At 41.6% G+C, this 18,742-nt stretch overlaps 1 protein-coding gene across 6 annotated transcripts in view; it reads right to left on the bottom strand.

Moving 5' to 3' along the window:
• The window catches only part of ARHGAP28 (Rho GTPase activating protein 28), a 188,450-nt gene that overhangs the window by 155,725 nt on the left and 13,983 nt on the right, over positions 1 to 18,742 (bottom strand). The window contains exon 1 of one of the 6 annotated variants that reach the window (XM_070220559.1): positions 4,433 to 4,622. The exons of the other annotated variants lie outside the window; for them this stretch is intronic. Within the exon in view, the coding sequence (XP_070076660.1) occupies positions 4,433 to 4,551 (119 nt within the window). The 5' untranslated portion in view covers positions 4,552 to 4,622. Of the gene's footprint in view, positions 1 to 4,432; positions 4,623 to 18,742 lie in introns of those variants that run through there. 6 annotated transcript variants of the gene reach the window in all.

The following is an 18,742-nucleotide window of genomic DNA, read 5'->3' as shown; positions in this document are numbered from 1 at the left end:
TGCCAGAGCAATTAGGCAAGAGAAAGGGATCAAAGGAATCCAAATAGGGAGGGAAGAAGTGAAACTCTCACTGTTTGCAGACGACATGATCTTACATATAGAAAACCCTAAAGAATCCATCGGAAAACTATTAGAAATAATTAACAACTGCAGTAAAGTTGCAGGGTACAAAATGAACTTACAAAAATCAGTCACATTTCTGTACTCTAATAACGAACTTACAGAAAGAGAACTCAAGAATACAATTCCATTTACAATCGCAACAAAAAGAATAAAGTACTTAGGAATAAATTAACTAAGGAGGTAAAGGACTTATACAATGAAAACTATAAAACATTATTCAAAGAAATAGATAATGATGGGAAGAGAGTCTATGTATGTGGATAGGAAGAATAAACATAGTTAAAATGTCCATACTACCCAAAACAATCTACAGATTCAGTGCCATCCCACTCAGAATCCCAACGACATTCTTCATGGAAATAGAGCAAAGAATCCTAAAATTCATGAGGCAACCAAAGACCCCGAATTGCTAAAGCAATCCTGAGAAAAAAGAACAAAGCTGGAAGCATCACAATCCCTGGCTTCAAAATGTACTACAAAGCCATAGTGATCAAAACAGCGTGGTACTCGTACAAAAACAGGCACACAGATCGATGGAACAGAACTGAAAGCCCAGAAATAAAACCACACATATACAGACAGCTAATCTTCAACAAAGGAGCCAAGAACATACAATGGAGAAAGGCAATTCTCTTCAATAAATGGTGTTGGGAAAACTGGACAGCCACATGCAAAAGAATGAAAGTAGACCATTATCTCATACCACACACAAAAATAAACTCAAAATGGATCAAAGACTTGAAGGTAAGTCCTGAAACCATAAAACTCCTGGAAGATAATATAGGTAGTACACTCTTTGACATCGAACTTAAAAGGATCTTTTCAAATACCATGTCTTCTCAGGCCAGGGAAACAAAAGAAAAAATAAACAAGTGGGAGTTCATCAGACTAAAGAGCTTCTGCAAGGCAAAAGAAACTAGGATCAAAATAAAAAGACAACCCACCAATTGGGAGAATATATTTGCAAATCATATATCTGATAAGGGATTAATCTCCATAAAATATAAGGAGCTCACACAACTGAACAACAAACAAACAAACAGCCCAATCAAAAATGGGCAGAGGAGGGGCTGGCCCGGTGGCGCAGCACTTAAGTTTGCACATTCTGCTTTGGCGGCCTGGGGTTTGCGGGTCTGGATCCCAGGTGGGGACCTATACACCACTCGGCAAGCCATGCTGTGGTTGGCGTCCCACATATAAAGTAGAGGAAGATGGGCACGGATGTTAGCTCAGGGCCAGTTTTCCTCAGCAAAAAGAGGAGGATTGGCAGCAGATGTTAGCTCAGGGCTAATCTTCCTAAAAATAAATAAATAAAAAAATTTTAAACTGGGCAGAGGATATGAACAGACATTTTTCCAAAGAAGATATACAGATGGCCAATAAACACATGAAAAGATGTTCAACATCACTAATCATCAGGGAAATGCAAATCAAAACCACACTAAGATACCACCTTACCCCTGTTAAATTGGCTATAATCACTAAGACTAAAAATAAATGTTGGAGAGAGTGTGGAGAAAAGGGAACCCTCATACCTGCTGGTGGGAATGCAAACTGGTGCAGCCACTATGGAAAACAGTACGGAGATTCCTCAAAAAGCTAAAAATAGAACTACCATATCCAAAGTAACATATGCACCCCTATGTTCATTGCAGCACTATTCACAATAGCCAAGACATGGAAACTATCCAAGTGCCCATCAACTGATGACTGGATAAACAAGATGTGGTATATATATATACACAATGGAATACTGCTCAGCCATAAAAAAAAGAAAAAATCATCCCATTTGCAATAACACGGAAGGACCTGGAGGGAATTATGTTAAGTGAAATAAGCCAGATTGAGAAAGACAAACACCAGATGATTTCACTCGTATGTGGAATATAAACAAGCACATGGACAAAGAAAACAGTTCAGTGGTTACCTGGGGAAGGCGGGTGGGGGGAGGGGAGGAGACAAGAGGTGAAGGGGCACACCTCTGTGGTGACAGACAAGAAATTGCACAACTGAACGGGAGTGAATTCACTGGGGACATCTTCGTTTGCTCCGGCTGTCGTAACAATGGACCACAGGCTGGGTCGCTTCAACACAGAAATTTATTTTCTCACAGTTCTGGAGGCCAGAAGTCCAAGATCAAGGTGTCAGCAGGGTTGGTTTCATTCTGAGGCCTCTCTCCGTGGCTTGAAGATGGCCGTCTTCTCACTGTCCTCACATGGTCTTCCCTCTGTGTGTATCTGTGTCCTAACTTCTTCTTCTTCTAAGATCAGTCAGACTGGATTAGGGCCTACCCTAATGACCCTCATTTTAACTCAATTACCTCTGTAAAGGCCTTATCTCCAAACACAGGCCTGTGGTGATGTACTGGGTGTTAGGACTTCAACATACGAATTTTGGGGAGACACAGTTCAGCCGAAAACATCAGGGAAGGCAGGGAGGGGCACAGAGAAGAGGACTCTTTCTAACAGAAGAGATAACATGTGTGAATTGAAAGAGGATGGTGTAGCATGTTGAAGAGAAATTGCATGAAACTAAACCCTTTTGCAGTACAGATTATAAAGGAAGAATAGCAAAAGGTGAAACCAGAGAGGGAAGTAGAGGCAAATCAAGCCAGGTAAGGCCTTATATGATAGTCTAAATACTAAGCAATTAGAGTTTATCCTAAGGGAATGGGAAACCATTGTAGAATTTCAAGCAGGATGTACATGCAGCAAGATTGAACTCCATTTTAGAAAATTCACTCTGTCCACATTATAAGGAGATTTTTGGAGGCAGAGTGAGCACTTGGATGGTGTGTGAAGTAAGACAAGTGAGAAAGGCTGATGGCTTGAGTCCTGCCATGAGGATGCAAGAAACCAATACACAATGGAAAGCTAATCAATGGACTTGGTCAAGCGACTGATGGGGGCAAGAAGGAAAAGGATTCCCATGTTACCAGTAAATGCGTAGATAATGGTGAGGGAAGATGACAAAGTCAGAATGGACCTCTTGAATTTGAGGAACCTGCGGGACCGCCGGTACACCTTGGTTACTGCTAGTACTTATTGCCTATGAAACTCTTACTATACATCACAGAGTGTGCCGAGAACTCTACAGACGTTATCATACACCCTTCTACAGACGTGGAAGCTAAGCCTTAATGAGATAATATAACTTGGCTGTGACCCCATGTCCCTTCCACACTCTAACCGCCCCCACTCCTAACCCTAGGGGCACCACTATCCTGACCTCTGATACCATAGATTAGTTTTGCCTATTTTTGACAGGAATCAAAATCGTATATGAATGAAATCATACAGTGTATGCACTCTTTTGTGTATGTCTACATGCACTTTAAAGTCTGCAATTTAGTTTAGGGGGGAAAAAGTCTGTTGCAGACAGAGACATAAATATAATCTCATGAACTCATTATCCTATACTCTAAGGACTCCTAACATGGATACATAGTACTTGCATGTTTGTATTCGGACTTACACCCAGGTAAAATCAGCCATGTGAAATGCATCCAGGGAAGGACGAGGTTCACCTTCGTGTTGCATCCTTTTGAAGAGACTGAGTCACCCACCCAGACTGACTGTAACAGATCTCCTCATGGGCATTATAGATTAGGATGTAAATAGCATGGCGAGAGAGGTTTTAAAGCGAAAGTTCTATTGCAGTAGCTTAAAGTAAATTGAGATAAGCTTTGCATAATAATAAATTTGACGTTGACTCTAATTATCGTTTCTCAAAGTAATCCCTTTTTCTAGATAGCAATCTTTCACAGGGCTAGGGAACTGAAAGTGACTTTAGAAAGTGTTTTGAATGTGTTGTAAAAACAATAGAAATGTCAGTAGGAAATAGGCTTTTTAACTAGTTTTAAAAACTCTTTTCTAAAACAATTTTATAGAAGTTGTGCATTTAACTCCAATATTTGACTGCATGTTCATTATACTATATAATTTTACCTTGTACTCGTGTAACTCTGAGTTCTTTTCTTACCTGGACCTAAGAATTTCTTGGTGGGGTGGGGATGAGTCTTATTTTTAGGATAAGAGGGTTTCGGCCCTGACGGCTGTCTCCCTGTGAGTTACCCCACTGTTGCTTTCAATCACAGTACAGCATACGCTCCCAGACCCCCAGTGGATGCTTGAAACCGCAGAGTACCAAACACTGTTTATATACTATGCTTTTTTCCTATACATACATACCTATGATAAAGTTTAATTTATAAATTAGGCACAGAAAGAGATTAACGGTGCTTTGGGGCCATTATTAAGTAAAATAAGGGTGACCTGAACACAAGCACTGCAATACCTGGACAACTAACCTGATAACCGAGGCAGATCTGACTAACGGGCCGGTGGTGTGTACAGCATGGATCCGCTGGGCAGAAGGAAGAGTCGTGTCGCAAGGAGGATGGAGTGGGACGACAAGAGATTTCATCATGCCACTCAGAATGGCGCACAATTTAAAACTTGTTATTTCTGGAACTTTCCATTTAATATTTTCAAACCTGGGTTGCCTGCGGGTAACCGAAAGCACAGAAAGTGAAGCTGCGGATGATGGGGGGGCTACTACATAAAAAACGATAAAAAATATTTTACTTGGAAAATGAAAACAATCATATTTGCAAATTTACTGTCATCAAACTTTTAAAGTTGCCCAATGCTTGAAAAGGGGCCAGGGTGGGGGGCAACTTATCTATTCACTGGAGTTCTCCAAAAGAGGAAGTTCTATTTGTTTGTTTAGAATAGTTAAGATATAACTCCATTCCAGAGAAGATGCACATCCTTTTTTAGCATAATGAATTCTTTTTTTTTTTTCAATAGTTTTTGGTGAGGAAGATTGACCCTGAGCCAACTTCTGTTGCCAATCTTCCTCCTTTTTTCTTTTCTCCCCAAAGCCCCAGTACATAGTGTATATCCTAGTTGTAGGTCATTCTAGTTCCTCTCTGTGGGATGCCACCACAGCAGGGCTTGACGAGCAGTATGTAGGTCTGCACCCAGGATCTGAACCGGCGAACCCTGGGCCACCAAAGTACAGTGTGCAAACTTAACCACTCGGCCACAGGGCTGGCCCCAGCATAGTGAATTCTTTGTGCAAACTCCTACTGCAAATCTTTTGATCACAAGTTCCTCTTAAATCTCTAACATTCCTCATTATATTTTGATGTCTGTCTCCTAGAAAAGAGCCAACAATTAGCAATGGCCTTCTTGTTGAACCAAACAAGCTTCTGATTACAATCTTAAAGAATCCACTTTTGAGAAAAGAATCAAACACCTGTGACCAAAATTTTGACTGCAGGACGCCATGCCTCTAAGCGGGTGGGAAGCAGCAACCCCGGGGGAGAGGTGAAGTCAGGTTATTTTTCAGCGGGGGAACTCTGCAGCCGATGTGACAGCTGAGTTTCTCTGTTATATGTTTAATTTTCTTTTTCAAAGTCAGATAGGAATCTATAAAAGTACTCAGATTTTAGCTACTTTTTACTTTGCTCTTGCTCCAGTCATTTCCATATTTATTTCCTGTCATAAGTGACGTGTATATTTCAGTCCCTTCACTCATTTAAGACTGGAGTTCCATAAGCATCTCGGGCTTATTTAGAACTCTTAAACTTGTTAGGTGCAGAGCTCAAGTTCTAAGTATATATTGTTTAATTAACCAACCATTCTTTAAGCAGGATAACTGGATAAACATTAGTAACATTTCAATAATAAATTAGAGAATCACAGACCTGAAGATCATCATTGACTGCAACTTTATATACAGTACAGAAAAGGGATAAAACAATAAAGACTACACCCAAACTAGGGCTTTTATTGATCACTATTAGGATATTCTAAATGCAAACTAGAATTTTCTTATTCATTTCTAAGCTTTTCTTTTTGAAAAATCTGATTTATTCCAAATTTGCCAACCAACACTTTAATAAAACTTCCTGATACTTGAGTAACTATGTCTAAAAGGATTAGACTGAGAACTAAATCCCCATCTGCCAGCATGTCTGAATTTGCCTCCTTCCAAATTATATGTCAGGCACCAGTGGTGAAGCAAAGATGAGAAGAAAAGAGTACACATTTGAAAGGAAAAGCCCGTTCCATGCTTCCTAAGCAACAAATCGGAACTGACTTTAACTAGTATTTTATTGTGTGAAATGAGGATGATAAAAAGTCTCATTAATAAGAACCCATTTAGTAAAGCACAAGTTCCCTGTTATTTTAGAACAAATCTCTTTGCCTGACTCTTACACACAATAAATAAATCATTATTTCCTGTTTTGCCTTTGATCTTCTCTGATTAAAAACCACAACACTCATTTATCTAAAATATTAGGTGGACAGATACGGAGTGAAAAAAAATTCACAAATACCATAAAATCTCATTTTCGGTCTGGCTGCCTACAAATCTTTAACCAGACCAACCAACTCGGAGGAAAATTGGGTAATTTGCATTTCCCTGCCTGCTTTCTGGTGCAATATTAAAAGGCAAGCCAGCAACAGACCCTAGAGGAGAATCTAAGCCCTAAACCAATGAAGAAAAGAGCAATCTTATTTGTGCTCTATGGATATTAAGCCGCTTCTCCCCATTTCTCATCTGATGTAATTATAGTATGTTTGCCACAGGAAGTCCTTACTTTGAATCTTCTAAATACTATTTCTAGCAAACCTACAATTCCATGCAGTGACATGTATAAAGAAGAGTTCACTACCTTCAGTTTTTGCTCAACCCCTTCCGTAATTAACCTGGGAAACAGCTCTCTAACACAGCACAAAGAGAGGACTCAAGGACACTTGGAAAATGGTCCCCAAAGTGAAAAATCTACAGCTCGCTCATTGACCTGCTGAGGCCGGGTCCCGGGAAGCATCCTCAAAGCCTCTTGACCTGACAGGTAATCTGAGGGGCAGAGCTCATTAGTTCTCTACTGGGGCGGTCCAGTGTGACAGCCTGACATCCAGTCCTGCTCATGTAGGTGAACAGCTCTGCGTCCAACGCTCTAGTCTACTCGACTCTGGAAAGATCCTTGACACCAGTTGTTAAAGAGTTTACTTAAGTTGCCAAAAACATTGGATATCATGTCTGTTCCTGTGTCTCTAGTGTCACAGTTCTCATTAACTTTGGAATGATAGAGGGAAGGACATAAAGAGAGAAAGAGATCACAAAATTTTGGAAAATTCTATATACCTTTGTCATTGCTTAATTCTGCATCTCTCTAGAGACATTTTACCTCCTTAGATTTCACTTCATCTGTTTCCCTTCCTATCTTTCAGTCCTGCTCTGCCCCTATTCTCCACTACACATCTCTACAAAATACGTAATAGGGCTTCTCCTGTCTCCTAAACCTCACCACGTTCAAGAATAGCTTATTCTAGGGGCTGGCCCTGTGGCACAGCAGTTAAGTTCACATATTCCGCTTCTTGGCAGTCCAGGGTTCGCCGTTTCAGATCCCGGGTGCGGACATGGCACCGCTTGGCAAAAAGCCATGCTGTGGTAGCATCCCACGTATAAAGTAGAGGAAGATGGCGTGGATGTTAGCTCAGGGCCAGTCTTCCTCAGCAAAAAGAGGAGGATTGGCAGTAGTTAGCTCAGGACTGATCTTCCTCAAAAAAAAAAAAAAAGAAAAGAATAGCTTATTCTACTAATCAGTTTCCATGTCTCCAAAAAGTACTGCTATTTCCCATTTGTGATAACTATTAAACAGGCCATACTCTCTGCAAAGAGTCAGAAAGGATATATTATGCTAGGTCTTTCTGTGAGAATTATTTTCATTACTCATCTTAGTTTTTCACCACTTTAAGGTGGCAGAGGTGGAGCAGGGAGCGGGGAAGGCAAGGAGGGCAGGAAATGATGATTCAAAGGACTGAGCAAAAACTGACGGTGCTTCTGAAGGATGCACAGGAAGAACAGTTAATTCCGACACAGAGCTCACTATGTGCAGTCATTGTTCTAAGGTCCTTACTCATCCTGATGTCTTTAAGCCTCACAGTAAGGCATGAGATACACTATGACGGTTCCCAGTGAGGAAATCAAGTCGCTGGGAGGCTAACTTACCTGCCCAGAGTCCCACAGTCGGTAGGAGAGCGGGCATTCCAGCCCAGGCAGTCTGGGCCAGAAATCCTGCCCTGCACCACCGATTTGTTTCTTTCAAAGTTAACAGAGTTGATTAGTTCGATATTGGTAAGGCTGAAAGTGAAATAAATTCACAGTGACTTATGACAAAAATGCCCTAATTCTTTTGTGATCAATATATGAACTGTAACAGTTGAGACACATACTAATTTAACCGATATTTTTGACATTTATTGCTAATACAAAGCAATCGCTCAATGTTGTCCAGGATGATGTTCATTTTAGAAAACATGGAATATATTTTATAGTTTTTGGATTTGGGGTCAGGATGACCGTATGCCCTGGTTTGTTCAGAAAAATCTGTTTTTACCTGCTGTTCAGGCATGATTGTTAATAGCACTTCCTTTCACTTTCAAAAGTGTCCCATTTTTTAAAATAAAGTACATAGTTGTCCTACCTATGCACAACTATGCACGAGTCAAATTGCATTAAATTCTGCTCTGATCTCTTCATCATATTATTTTTCAGGTCATTCTTTAGAGCAACTCCAGAAGCCATGATCTATGTCAACAACCACCAATGGCTGTTTGCTGTCCAGCATGTATTCTGCTATTTTTATGTACATATTTTTCTTGTTATATGGTCTCATCCTCAAGCTTTCTACTTAACAAGAATCTTTCACTTACTTTTTTCTACCTATGAAATTTATTAGGACTAATAATTAACTCTAAAACCTACAAAAGACAACAATCAATATAAAACAAACACCCTCCTCCTCCACCTCAAAAAATACATAATAATAAAATTTCTGTGCAACTAAACCTACAGAAAGTTATCTCTGTAAACGCTATTTTATAATCACACATGCTTATAAAAGGGAGCCTTCTTCTGACCTTGTCTTCTCAAACATTTTCCAGGACTTGGTACATCACCACGTGAACTTTAAAGGATGTTTTATTCATCTTCTTAGAAACAACATCTGCATAAAAGCTGGCAAATGCTGCATTTGGTTTTGATAATTCTGACTCTTTCATTTCCTCATCCTAAAATCAGTTGTTTTCACCATCGTGAGCCCAGGTATGCCTTTTCCCATTTCTCTTTTTTCTGCCTCTTCCCACCTTCAAACACTTCATTTCCTACTAGTCCTTTTGCCAGATCACTGCTTCTCCTCTCCCAGTACTTTCTAGTCTATAATAGCTACCCCAATGACATTTCTATCCTGAAAGATCCCATCGTCACTCTTTGGTAACAAGCCACTATCAATTTCACTCTCAGATCATGCTCCCCAAAATGCCTCTGACTCAGCGATTGCCTTAGTAGGCCTATGCTGTCTCTGTATCCCTTTATAATTCTCTGAAGAATTACTTTCTTTCGGTCCGCTTCCACAAACTCCTGCCCTCCCTGCCCTCGGACCGAATTCATCTGTCCAATCAGAAGGAGAGTCTACCTGGGAACCTCAACTGGCGCATTAGGCTTCCCAGCCCCTGGGCTTCATTCATCCTATTGCTGACGAGCATCTCTGGGAAACAGACCTACAGAAGGAAGGGAGGAGATTCTTGCCCTCTCTGTAGGTTAGTTTACACCGGCCCTGAAGCATTGGATTTTATTACTTCACCCTTAGCTCAGTCTACATAATTACAGACCTTGGAGGGGACAGTTGATCGCTAGTCCTGGAAAGTCGCTCATGACAGTGGTGAATTAGCATGAGAGAGACAACTGTCCACTGTATCCTGCTTAGGGATTTCAAAGTTTTGACAATATTGTCTCTTTCCTAGACAGCATGGGTTCTTCAGATCTTAGTATTTAAACTTATCTTGATTACGATACCCAATACAGAACGGTATTCAGCCTTAATTTCCCTATAATATACCTTCTCCTACCATATTTTAGCACCACTAAATGGCCTCAGTTATCCAAAGATAGGTTTAATCTCACTATGATAATTCCACATCATTAGAGTTCTCTATAAAAGTTGCTTGGATGTATGGCACCTTTTTGGGAGAACTCGTAATAAAGTCTGAAGATCACGTTTAATAGAAAGAAGTGGATTTCATTAAAGAAATAAGGAAAGTAATTACAGCTTCAGAGTCACATGGCCAAAAAGAAATTATATATTCCATCCTATAACGACGTTTTAAACAGTCATTTCTTCCTAATTACCTGTTACCTTGTTCCTTCATGAAAATGGTCTTATTTGAGATAAGAAAAAAGATGAAATCATTGCAAGCAGAGAATGGATTGTATCATATATTTTAAAGCTATTGATGTGATACTGAAGACAAGCACATGTTCGCTAATGTAGACCAGAAGTGGACCAAATCTTAACCAGGAAAAGGGAGTGTAGCTCTGTGTGTCAGCTTTACAATTAGGCTTCTGTCAGAATTTCAGCATCCTCTCTGTCTTTTATGGACAGAGACCGTATTTCATAAGACAAAAATCGGTATGCTTGGGGTAAAACATTTCAAGATGAAACTCTACTCAAGAGTCAGAAATATGCAGTAGCCAGGCCTCTGGGAAGACCACGAGAACTCAAAAACAGCAACAAAAGTAAGACGCCTCGACTAATTCAATTCCATTTCCCCAAATACTAGCCTTTCATTTAATTTAGAAAATATCTATTTTATTAAGAATAATTTTTAAAAAGCAGTCTTAGGCCAAACCACATACTACATGAGGTTTTATACATTATGCTTTTCCAGCTGTGGTCTGCATTTGTAGAATAAGCTGAAACTTTATCGTATGCCATAGAGTAAATCATAAGACTGCATTATCCCCATGAGTCACAAATACAGACAGAGGACAAAGAAGGAAAAAATACAGTTGATCTCAGTTTGGTCTCACTGAAAACAATACTTGTTCTTACTGTCACTTTGCGTTAGGTAAAATAGGAATGTCTAAAAAACATTTTTAAAGGAATTTATTTTTAAGTAGACACAAGCAGAGGCTCTCATATCAAATAAACTTTTTTACTTTAAGCTTTTCGAATTGCAATATTGTACTGAAAGTCAGTAGAAATATTTAATAGCCTCTCTCAAGGACTCTTTCCTTAAAAGAAAACAAACTACAAAACAAGCTCACTGGCACCACTTCAAACTGGGCAGCTAGATATTACAATCTCTCTGTCCCCGCCCAAATTATAGCCTCAACTCAGGGTCACTTGACTAAGCGACATTTCTGTAAGACACAAAAGCTACTGATTCATCAGGAAAGGCCTGGGCTCTATTTTTACCTCCTATGTCCACTCCTGCGCATAGTGTTTGTAGTAACAACAGAGAGAAATCATCATCGATCAGCAGGTGAGAGACAAAAGAAAACAGAATCATTACGAGCATATAAAGAGGAAAACAACAAACCCAGAACTTGGTGTGATGCTACTGACCACATTCCTTAGGGGCCTAACCTCTGCGCTCCTGAAACAGAGCAGAGACGATGAGGTGCTGGGAGGAGCCAGCGACCTCACTGTTACCTGTCTGTGCTCTAGCCAAGAGGAGGCCAAGCCTGCTGTCATCACACAGCCACTCAGGCTAAGAATTGACTTCACACCTGATGAGAAGCTTCCAGAGCCCATTGCACAGCAGCCCTTTCTGTTTAGACATGGTCCTCTTTGTGCAGCGGCCGGAATGGATTTAGCAATTGGTTTTGTTGAGCCTGGAACCTTTGTTATACTGCATGAGGACTATGTTAACTAAAGACACAAAGGGCCTCAAATATAGACAGAAAAGATTGTGGGAGACCGAGTTAGAGAGAGAGGGTCAAGAGAAAGCTCATCAGGAAATTTTAAAATTTAGCACTAGTCCTTTATTACCTTGTGATGCCAATGATGCAATCAGAATTGGTAGGAAGGTCTAGTCTGCTCCGTTGTTTGAATTTGGGTCTGAGGACCCAATAATTCATAACAAGGCTCATATTCTTTTGAAACAGTTCCAGAAGCTGTGGTTGTTGAACTCAGTAGGGGAAGGAATTCCATCTGGCCCTACTCATGATTTTCCTCCAAGAGTAGTAATGAGGATTAATAAAAAGCATGGCTGGGTAGAAATCTTATTAGTCTACCAAGGGTGAATGGGCACTGGCCAATTTGTGAAGGAAGCTAAAATTAAATTCTTAATATAATTAATGTCAATTAAATGCATATAATAAAGAATGACCACCCTGGAATTAATCTATTTAATAGTTAAAATATAATCAAATTGGTCTGTTCTACAAATGGAGCTCTCCTTCCTTTCTAATTAAACACTTTTTTATGAAGCTGGATTTCCCAGATGCCTGGAATTTTTTTCAAGTTTTGTAGGTATGTCTTCAAAACGAAAGGGACTTGGCTATTTCTTATAATAGGAAAATTGGTTTCTTATCTTAGTAATTGCCAATTAAGTTCATAACCCTAGAGAATTTCAAGGACAGAAGATCAAACTAAAATCAGAAAGGAAAATTAACCAATATTAGGGTTCCCGCAATTATAGAGAGAGAGCACTATAGTGTTTTGTAATCTATGCTGCTGCTGCTGGCCTGACTGGATCTGGCAGTGCCATCTGGGGGTGGAACACCCCAGTAGAGAACCAGTAGATACTCCAGTCACCCCAGCCACCCAAGAAGAGTGTGTGTGTGCCCACCAGCTGCGTATCTCTTCTCGTTTGCCTTGCTATGCTCCAGCCCCAATGACCTCAACTTCCATGTACATTCCTCATCGCCATCATTTTCCAGTCTTTAAAATTACATTCTCCGATATCCTCTGAATTGTCCTGAGTTACTGAGCCCTAAATTAGAAGCTGCACTTTCACAGGAGACACACTATCTCCAAGAAGAGGGATTGCCTCACAATGAGGTCATGGAAACTCTAGCTTTACAGTTTGAAAAACAAAAGTATTTCCTTTCTCTTTCACCTCTCGGGGATTTTTTCTTTAGAAGAGATAAAATCTGACAAAGTGAAAATAGAAGCAACTGACAGGGCAGAACCTGACCCTGATTAGCATTTCTCTGTGCTTCTTCAATGCTTCCGTTTCTATTTCTTATTGTAAGAAACTGTCTTGTGTGATAAGGTTTAACCAGAGTCAATTATTTTGTTTCCCAGTTTTGGAAAAGAAAGTTTACCCACTGCTGCCTTCCCTCCTCCCATGAACATTTATAGGGCGTGTGCTGGGCACTGAGGGCATGAAGATGAGCCGCCCGTGGGCTCTGGGGAGGCTGCAGTCCAGTGTGGGGTGGGGGAGGCAACAGAGTAGCAGCGTCACCATCCCGGGGAATAAACGGAGGGCTGCAACAGGCCCAGGGTTTACAGGGAGCACAGAGAACATAAACTGGGGAGCCAGACTGGAAGAGAAGAGAAAGGGTATCAGGGCAGGCTTTCCAGACAATGTAACCAGCGGCCCAATCCCCAAGCAGATAGGACTCAACCAGCTGAAGGCTGGGGAGAAGGCTCTTCAGGCACAGGAAGTAGGATGTGTACAAAGAGGGCAGCGTGGCGGTGAAGAAGGAAGGGCTCTGTTAGGTTATGCACATTTTACCACATCTTAAAAAAAGCAGCAGCAGCATGGATCTTGGAGTGAGGCCACTATTTTTCACTTGGGCAAATTACTTTCTCTCTGTGTCTCAGTCTCCAAATCTGTAATATGAGAAGCAGAACAGTACCTCCTTGTAGGAGTAAACGCTTGGGTGTAATCCACGTCAAGCACTCAGCCGAGCTGGCTTTCGAGGAAGCACCCGATAAACGTTAGCCGTTATTATTGTGCACAGACCCAGGGACAAGTGAGGGCAGTGTACCTCCAAGGGCAGAGTGAGTGTAGGTTCCCTTCTCCAAAGGAAAAGTCCAGGAGGCAGGAGAAGGAACCCAGAAGAGAGAACTGAGCTGAAGGTTATCAAAAATGACATTTTGAAGGGGACAGCTGGTGGCGCAGCAGTTCGGCTCCCACTGCACTTCAGCGGCCCGGGACTCGCCAGTGGGGATCTCAGGTGTGGACCCATGCACAGCTCGTCGGGCCATGCTGTGGCAGGCATCTCACATATAAAGCAAAGGAAGATGGGCACGGATGTTAGTTCAGGGCCAGTCTTCCTCAGCAAAAAGAGGAGGATTGGCGGCAGATGTTGGCTCAGGGCTAATCTTCCTCAACAAAAAGAAAATGGCATTTGAAGATACCACTTTTTCCTTCCTGAGGCCTCACTGAGCTGTAAGTGTGCACTGACGGTGCGTCCTGAAAGCTACCTACACTTTAACTTGGGAACAACTTGTTGGTGCAAATGGCCCTGTCTTCCAGAGCAGAAATGCGCCTTCTGAAGGGCAGACTGATCACACTGCTCTCAGTGTGCCTTCCATAACCAGGCCTGAGAAGGAGTGCAGTCCTAAACCCACGGATGCCAAACATCCCCATGAAACCTGGGTCTGTTACACGCACGCCACCGGACGGTCTGTGGATGGAGGGATGTTATATTGTGATGCTACATGCCGTATGGGAAGGAATGACAAGACGACAGTCTGAGGAAATATGAGGACGAGTCCTTCCCATAAGAAAATGGTACAGAAATGTTAGAACATTGGAGACTTGAGTTGCCTTATGTCTTAGTTTCCTCGTTGGAAAAATCAGGCTGGATGTTTCCTAAAGACCCTTGGGACCTCGACTGTCCTGTGAATTGACTGATGAGTAGGCAGTATGGAATCAGGCAGAACACACACGCCTGGGTGAGGGGAAATTTCTGTCCAGTCCACACAGGTGTCAGACACACCACTAGGGATGTTGCAGAAGAGAGTAGTATTTGTTTGCCTTTTGCATTTCTAACTTTCCTATAAAGATATGCTACTAATTTGCCACTCATGACTTCAGCTGACCCTTCCTGAATCTCTGGCTCAGTGCACTCCGGCCTGCTGAAAGGATAAGGTGCTAACACCTCACATCAGTTCCTTGCTCTGACTGACTAGTAGCCCAAACGTTTTTGCCTTCTATTGGTCAAAGATGTGCTAGAAGCTTTAATCCTAATCTCAGAAATGCTTCGGGCCGGCCCCGTTGCCGAGTGGTTGAGCTCACGCACTCCGCTGTGGCGGCCCAGGGTTTCGCCTGTTCGGATCCTGGGTGTGGACATGGCACCGCTCATCAGGCCATGCTGAGGCGGCATCCCACATGCCACAACTAGAAGGACCCACAACTAAAACATAGAACTATGTACTGTGGGGATTTGGGGAGAAAAAGCAGAAAAAAAAAAGATTGGCAACAGTTGTTAGCTCAGGTGCCAATCTTTAAAAAGAAAAAAAGAAATGCTTCATTTGTATAAACAAACATTTTTCTCTCTGTCTAGGCACACAAGACTAGGGACTGTTGGTCTCACTGCAGATCACACACCTGCATAGGACCCAAGGAAAGCACTAGAAACACCAAGCAGAATCCCATTCAGAAAACCAGCCATGGACTGTGGATATGAGGATCAAAAAGGATTAATTTCCCCTGTCTTCCCATTAAACAACAGTAGATATAATTTCCACCCCTCATGTGAAATACTGAAAGACTTCTGTTTCCCCCATGCCCTCCTTGAGAAGAGGCTAGGGGGCCAGCCTGGTGGCTCAGCAGTTAAGTGTGCATGTTCCACTTCAGTGGCCCAGGGTTCACCGGTTCAGATCCTGGGTGTGGACATGGCACCGCTTGGCAAGCCATGCTGTGGTAGGCATCCCACGTATAAAGTAGAGGAAGATGGGCACAGATGTTAGCTCAGGGCCACTCTTCTTCAAGCAAAAAGAGGAAGATTGGCCATGGTGATAGCTCAGGGCCAATCTTCCTCACCATTAAAAAAAAAGAGAGGAAATTTTAAATACTAATTTGACCAACATCTTCTTAACTTATGGTCCATGAATCATCTGAAAATGCACACAAGTTTGTACAGTATATATATGTGTACTTTTCACAGGGGCCTAAAACTTTTATTAGATTCTCAAAGAGTTCTATGACTTGAAAGAGCTAAGAACTACATGATAAAAAAGAATTCTTTTTATTTATGTATGTAAAAATACAACTCAGGGCCCCAAGCTAGGAGTAATAAGAAAGCATAAAATACATCACTTTTTGTTTTCACTTGAATATCTTTGAGTAATGAATGTAAATTCCACATTAAAAGACAGTATCTGCCATACATGTTCTGTTTGTGAAAATTTACCATGTTTCAATAGTTCATCAAATAATTTTGACAATACAGTTTGTAATTTGGCTTTAAATAAGTTCATCCTAACACTAGGGGAAAAAAAAAGATATCCTGGATATAAAATGGCTCCCTAAAATAGGTATTAATGCAGTAAATGGGTCACTTAATTGAATACTTGCTGAATTTGAGGTCTAGTCGTGCTTGGGTACGTGAAGAATTCCATTCTAGGGGTGGCGTCACTCCAGGAAGGCAGAAAATCTGTAACTGAATGTCTTTCACCACTTTCCCAAAACAAACTGAGGTGCATTCCATCCCCAACAATCCTGGGCCCGACTGCAGCTGACCAAGTTTGAGATGACCTCCAAAATCTGCTCTGTTCCTAGCCATGTTTTTGCCCTCACGGAATTATCAGAATGCCTTTGGGGGTCAGGGTTCCGTTTGTGTTGAGTTGAAGTCTTCTCCCCGCGCCTGCCCTGTATCCCTCTGGTGCACAACATTAAGAAAACTGTCATCAGCAACTCCCAGCTGTGTCATCCAACCCCAAGCCAAGCTAACTGGGGATCAGAGCTATGTATGTCTCTGCCAAATGTGAATTCTGGAGACTGGGACTCTGGCTGCACCAGATTCCAGCATCTGTTTTTGATCACTATCAAACCAGCTACTCCCAGCATGTAAGCTAGTCTGTATCTGTTATTTGACTGTGGCAGCATAAACTCTTCAATAATTCTAAAAGAATTAAGTTTATGCCTGAGTCCGATTCTTTCCAAATTAATTTTATTAATTTTGAAAAAAATCTACAAAACGTTGAAGACCCCCTCCAAGGTGAGGTACATTTCTTAATTTATTTTCATTGGCTGCTTTGACAGTTCACTCACTGAGCCAAGCCCATCCTGCAAATACATGCATAGAATGTCCACTCCTTCCCTCCATGCATCCGATCCCTCCGCACGCCCACGCCGAACTATTAGCCCCTTTACACCCGCTCTGCCCCACCCCCATCCATACACCAACATCCACGTCACCCATGACATCCATAAGTCCAACTAAAACACCACATCCTCTATGAAGCAAAGCCTGTGTTCCCTCTAGAGGCCTCAAAGCGAGACAAGACACGGCCCCCAGCTGTCCTGGGCCCCCTGACAAGCCCCTCAACCACAGGAGCTCCGTTTCTTTAGCTGTGACCCTTCACAATGTCTTGAAAAGAAGACACACAGTGGATACTTGCTAAGAAAAATTTTCAAAAAAGAATAAATGGATGAATGAACTGAATGACAGACAATCTAGAGGTCTCTATTTTCTCAGTCAAAATTATTTATTTCTCTCACACACAATGTTACAACAATTATTTGGAAAAAGTGTTCAATATATTGGGGGACTTTTCATTAATTAATCTGTTTGCTAAATGTATAACTCTCATTCTTTTTTGGCCAACCCTTGGTTCAGTTTGCAGGATGCTACCACCTGAATTCCTATTTCTGTTTCTTTCTCTCTCTCTTATTCCTTTAAAATACATGAACTAAAGTAGTTTTCCCAATGTTGATCCGATAGCATATTTGAGGTAATATGACTCATCTCCACCCCAAACTGAACAGGGCGAAAAGCACTACTTAAAGACTCGGGAGTCCTGAATTATCTGGGCTCTTCCTCCACTGACTCTTTGCGGCCTTGAAAAGTTACTACTCTGAGGTTCAGTGTCCTTGTTGAAAAATAAGCCGTACCTAGTACAACCTCTGGTTCCTTTCAGCTTTATGTATTCTAGAAAACAAATTCTCTGTATTTTGCTATGATACGCTTACTCTACATACCTCACAAATAAGCAGAACAGGAAGCTGTCCACACCAGAGGACTGAGTTCTGTGGCCCATAGGCCACTTCCAGCCCACTGCTTGTTTCTGTAAATAGAGTTTTATTATAACACAGTGACACTGATTTACCTACTGCTGCTTTCGTGCTAAGGCTAGCAGAGTTGCAACAGAGACCATATGGCCAACAAAGCCCAAAATATTGGTCTTTTGCAGAAAACTTTGCCAATCCCAGGTCTAAATGATGTGCACTGAGGTGTGTGACTTCCTGCCAAAAGTACTCTCCTCTGTTCCTTGAATGAGACCTGGAATTTCACCATTAGAGGTTAAAAATGCATATATGCTTTGGGAAGGCAAACGCCTTGTGTTCCTTGGGACAAGAGGAAAATGGAAGGGCTCCAGGAAGCCAAAGCTAACTGAACAGCCACCAAGAATAAAACTGCTTACATCCCACTTTTGCCTGGGTCCACCACGGAGAATTGAGTCTCTAGGTTCTGATACTGTGATGGGTTTTAACCTAACCCTGCACCCTTGCCTAGCCCCTCGTATACGCAACAAACAATACCTGTAGGACAGCTGGGTGGCAATGAGGTATGACAATAAAATAGAACTATCAAAAGGTCTACATACATTTTTATCACGCTCAGGCTCTGATGAATG

The sequence above is a fragment of the Equus caballus genome, chromosome 8, assembly GCF_041296265.1.
Source record: "Equus caballus isolate H_3958 breed thoroughbred chromosome 8, TB-T2T, whole genome shotgun sequence".
Lineage (NCBI taxonomy): Eukaryota > Metazoa > Chordata > Mammalia > Perissodactyla > Equidae > Equus > Equus caballus.
The sequence above is the reverse complement of the archived record's forward strand: the minus strand, read 5'-3'. Positions and strand labels throughout refer to the sequence as shown.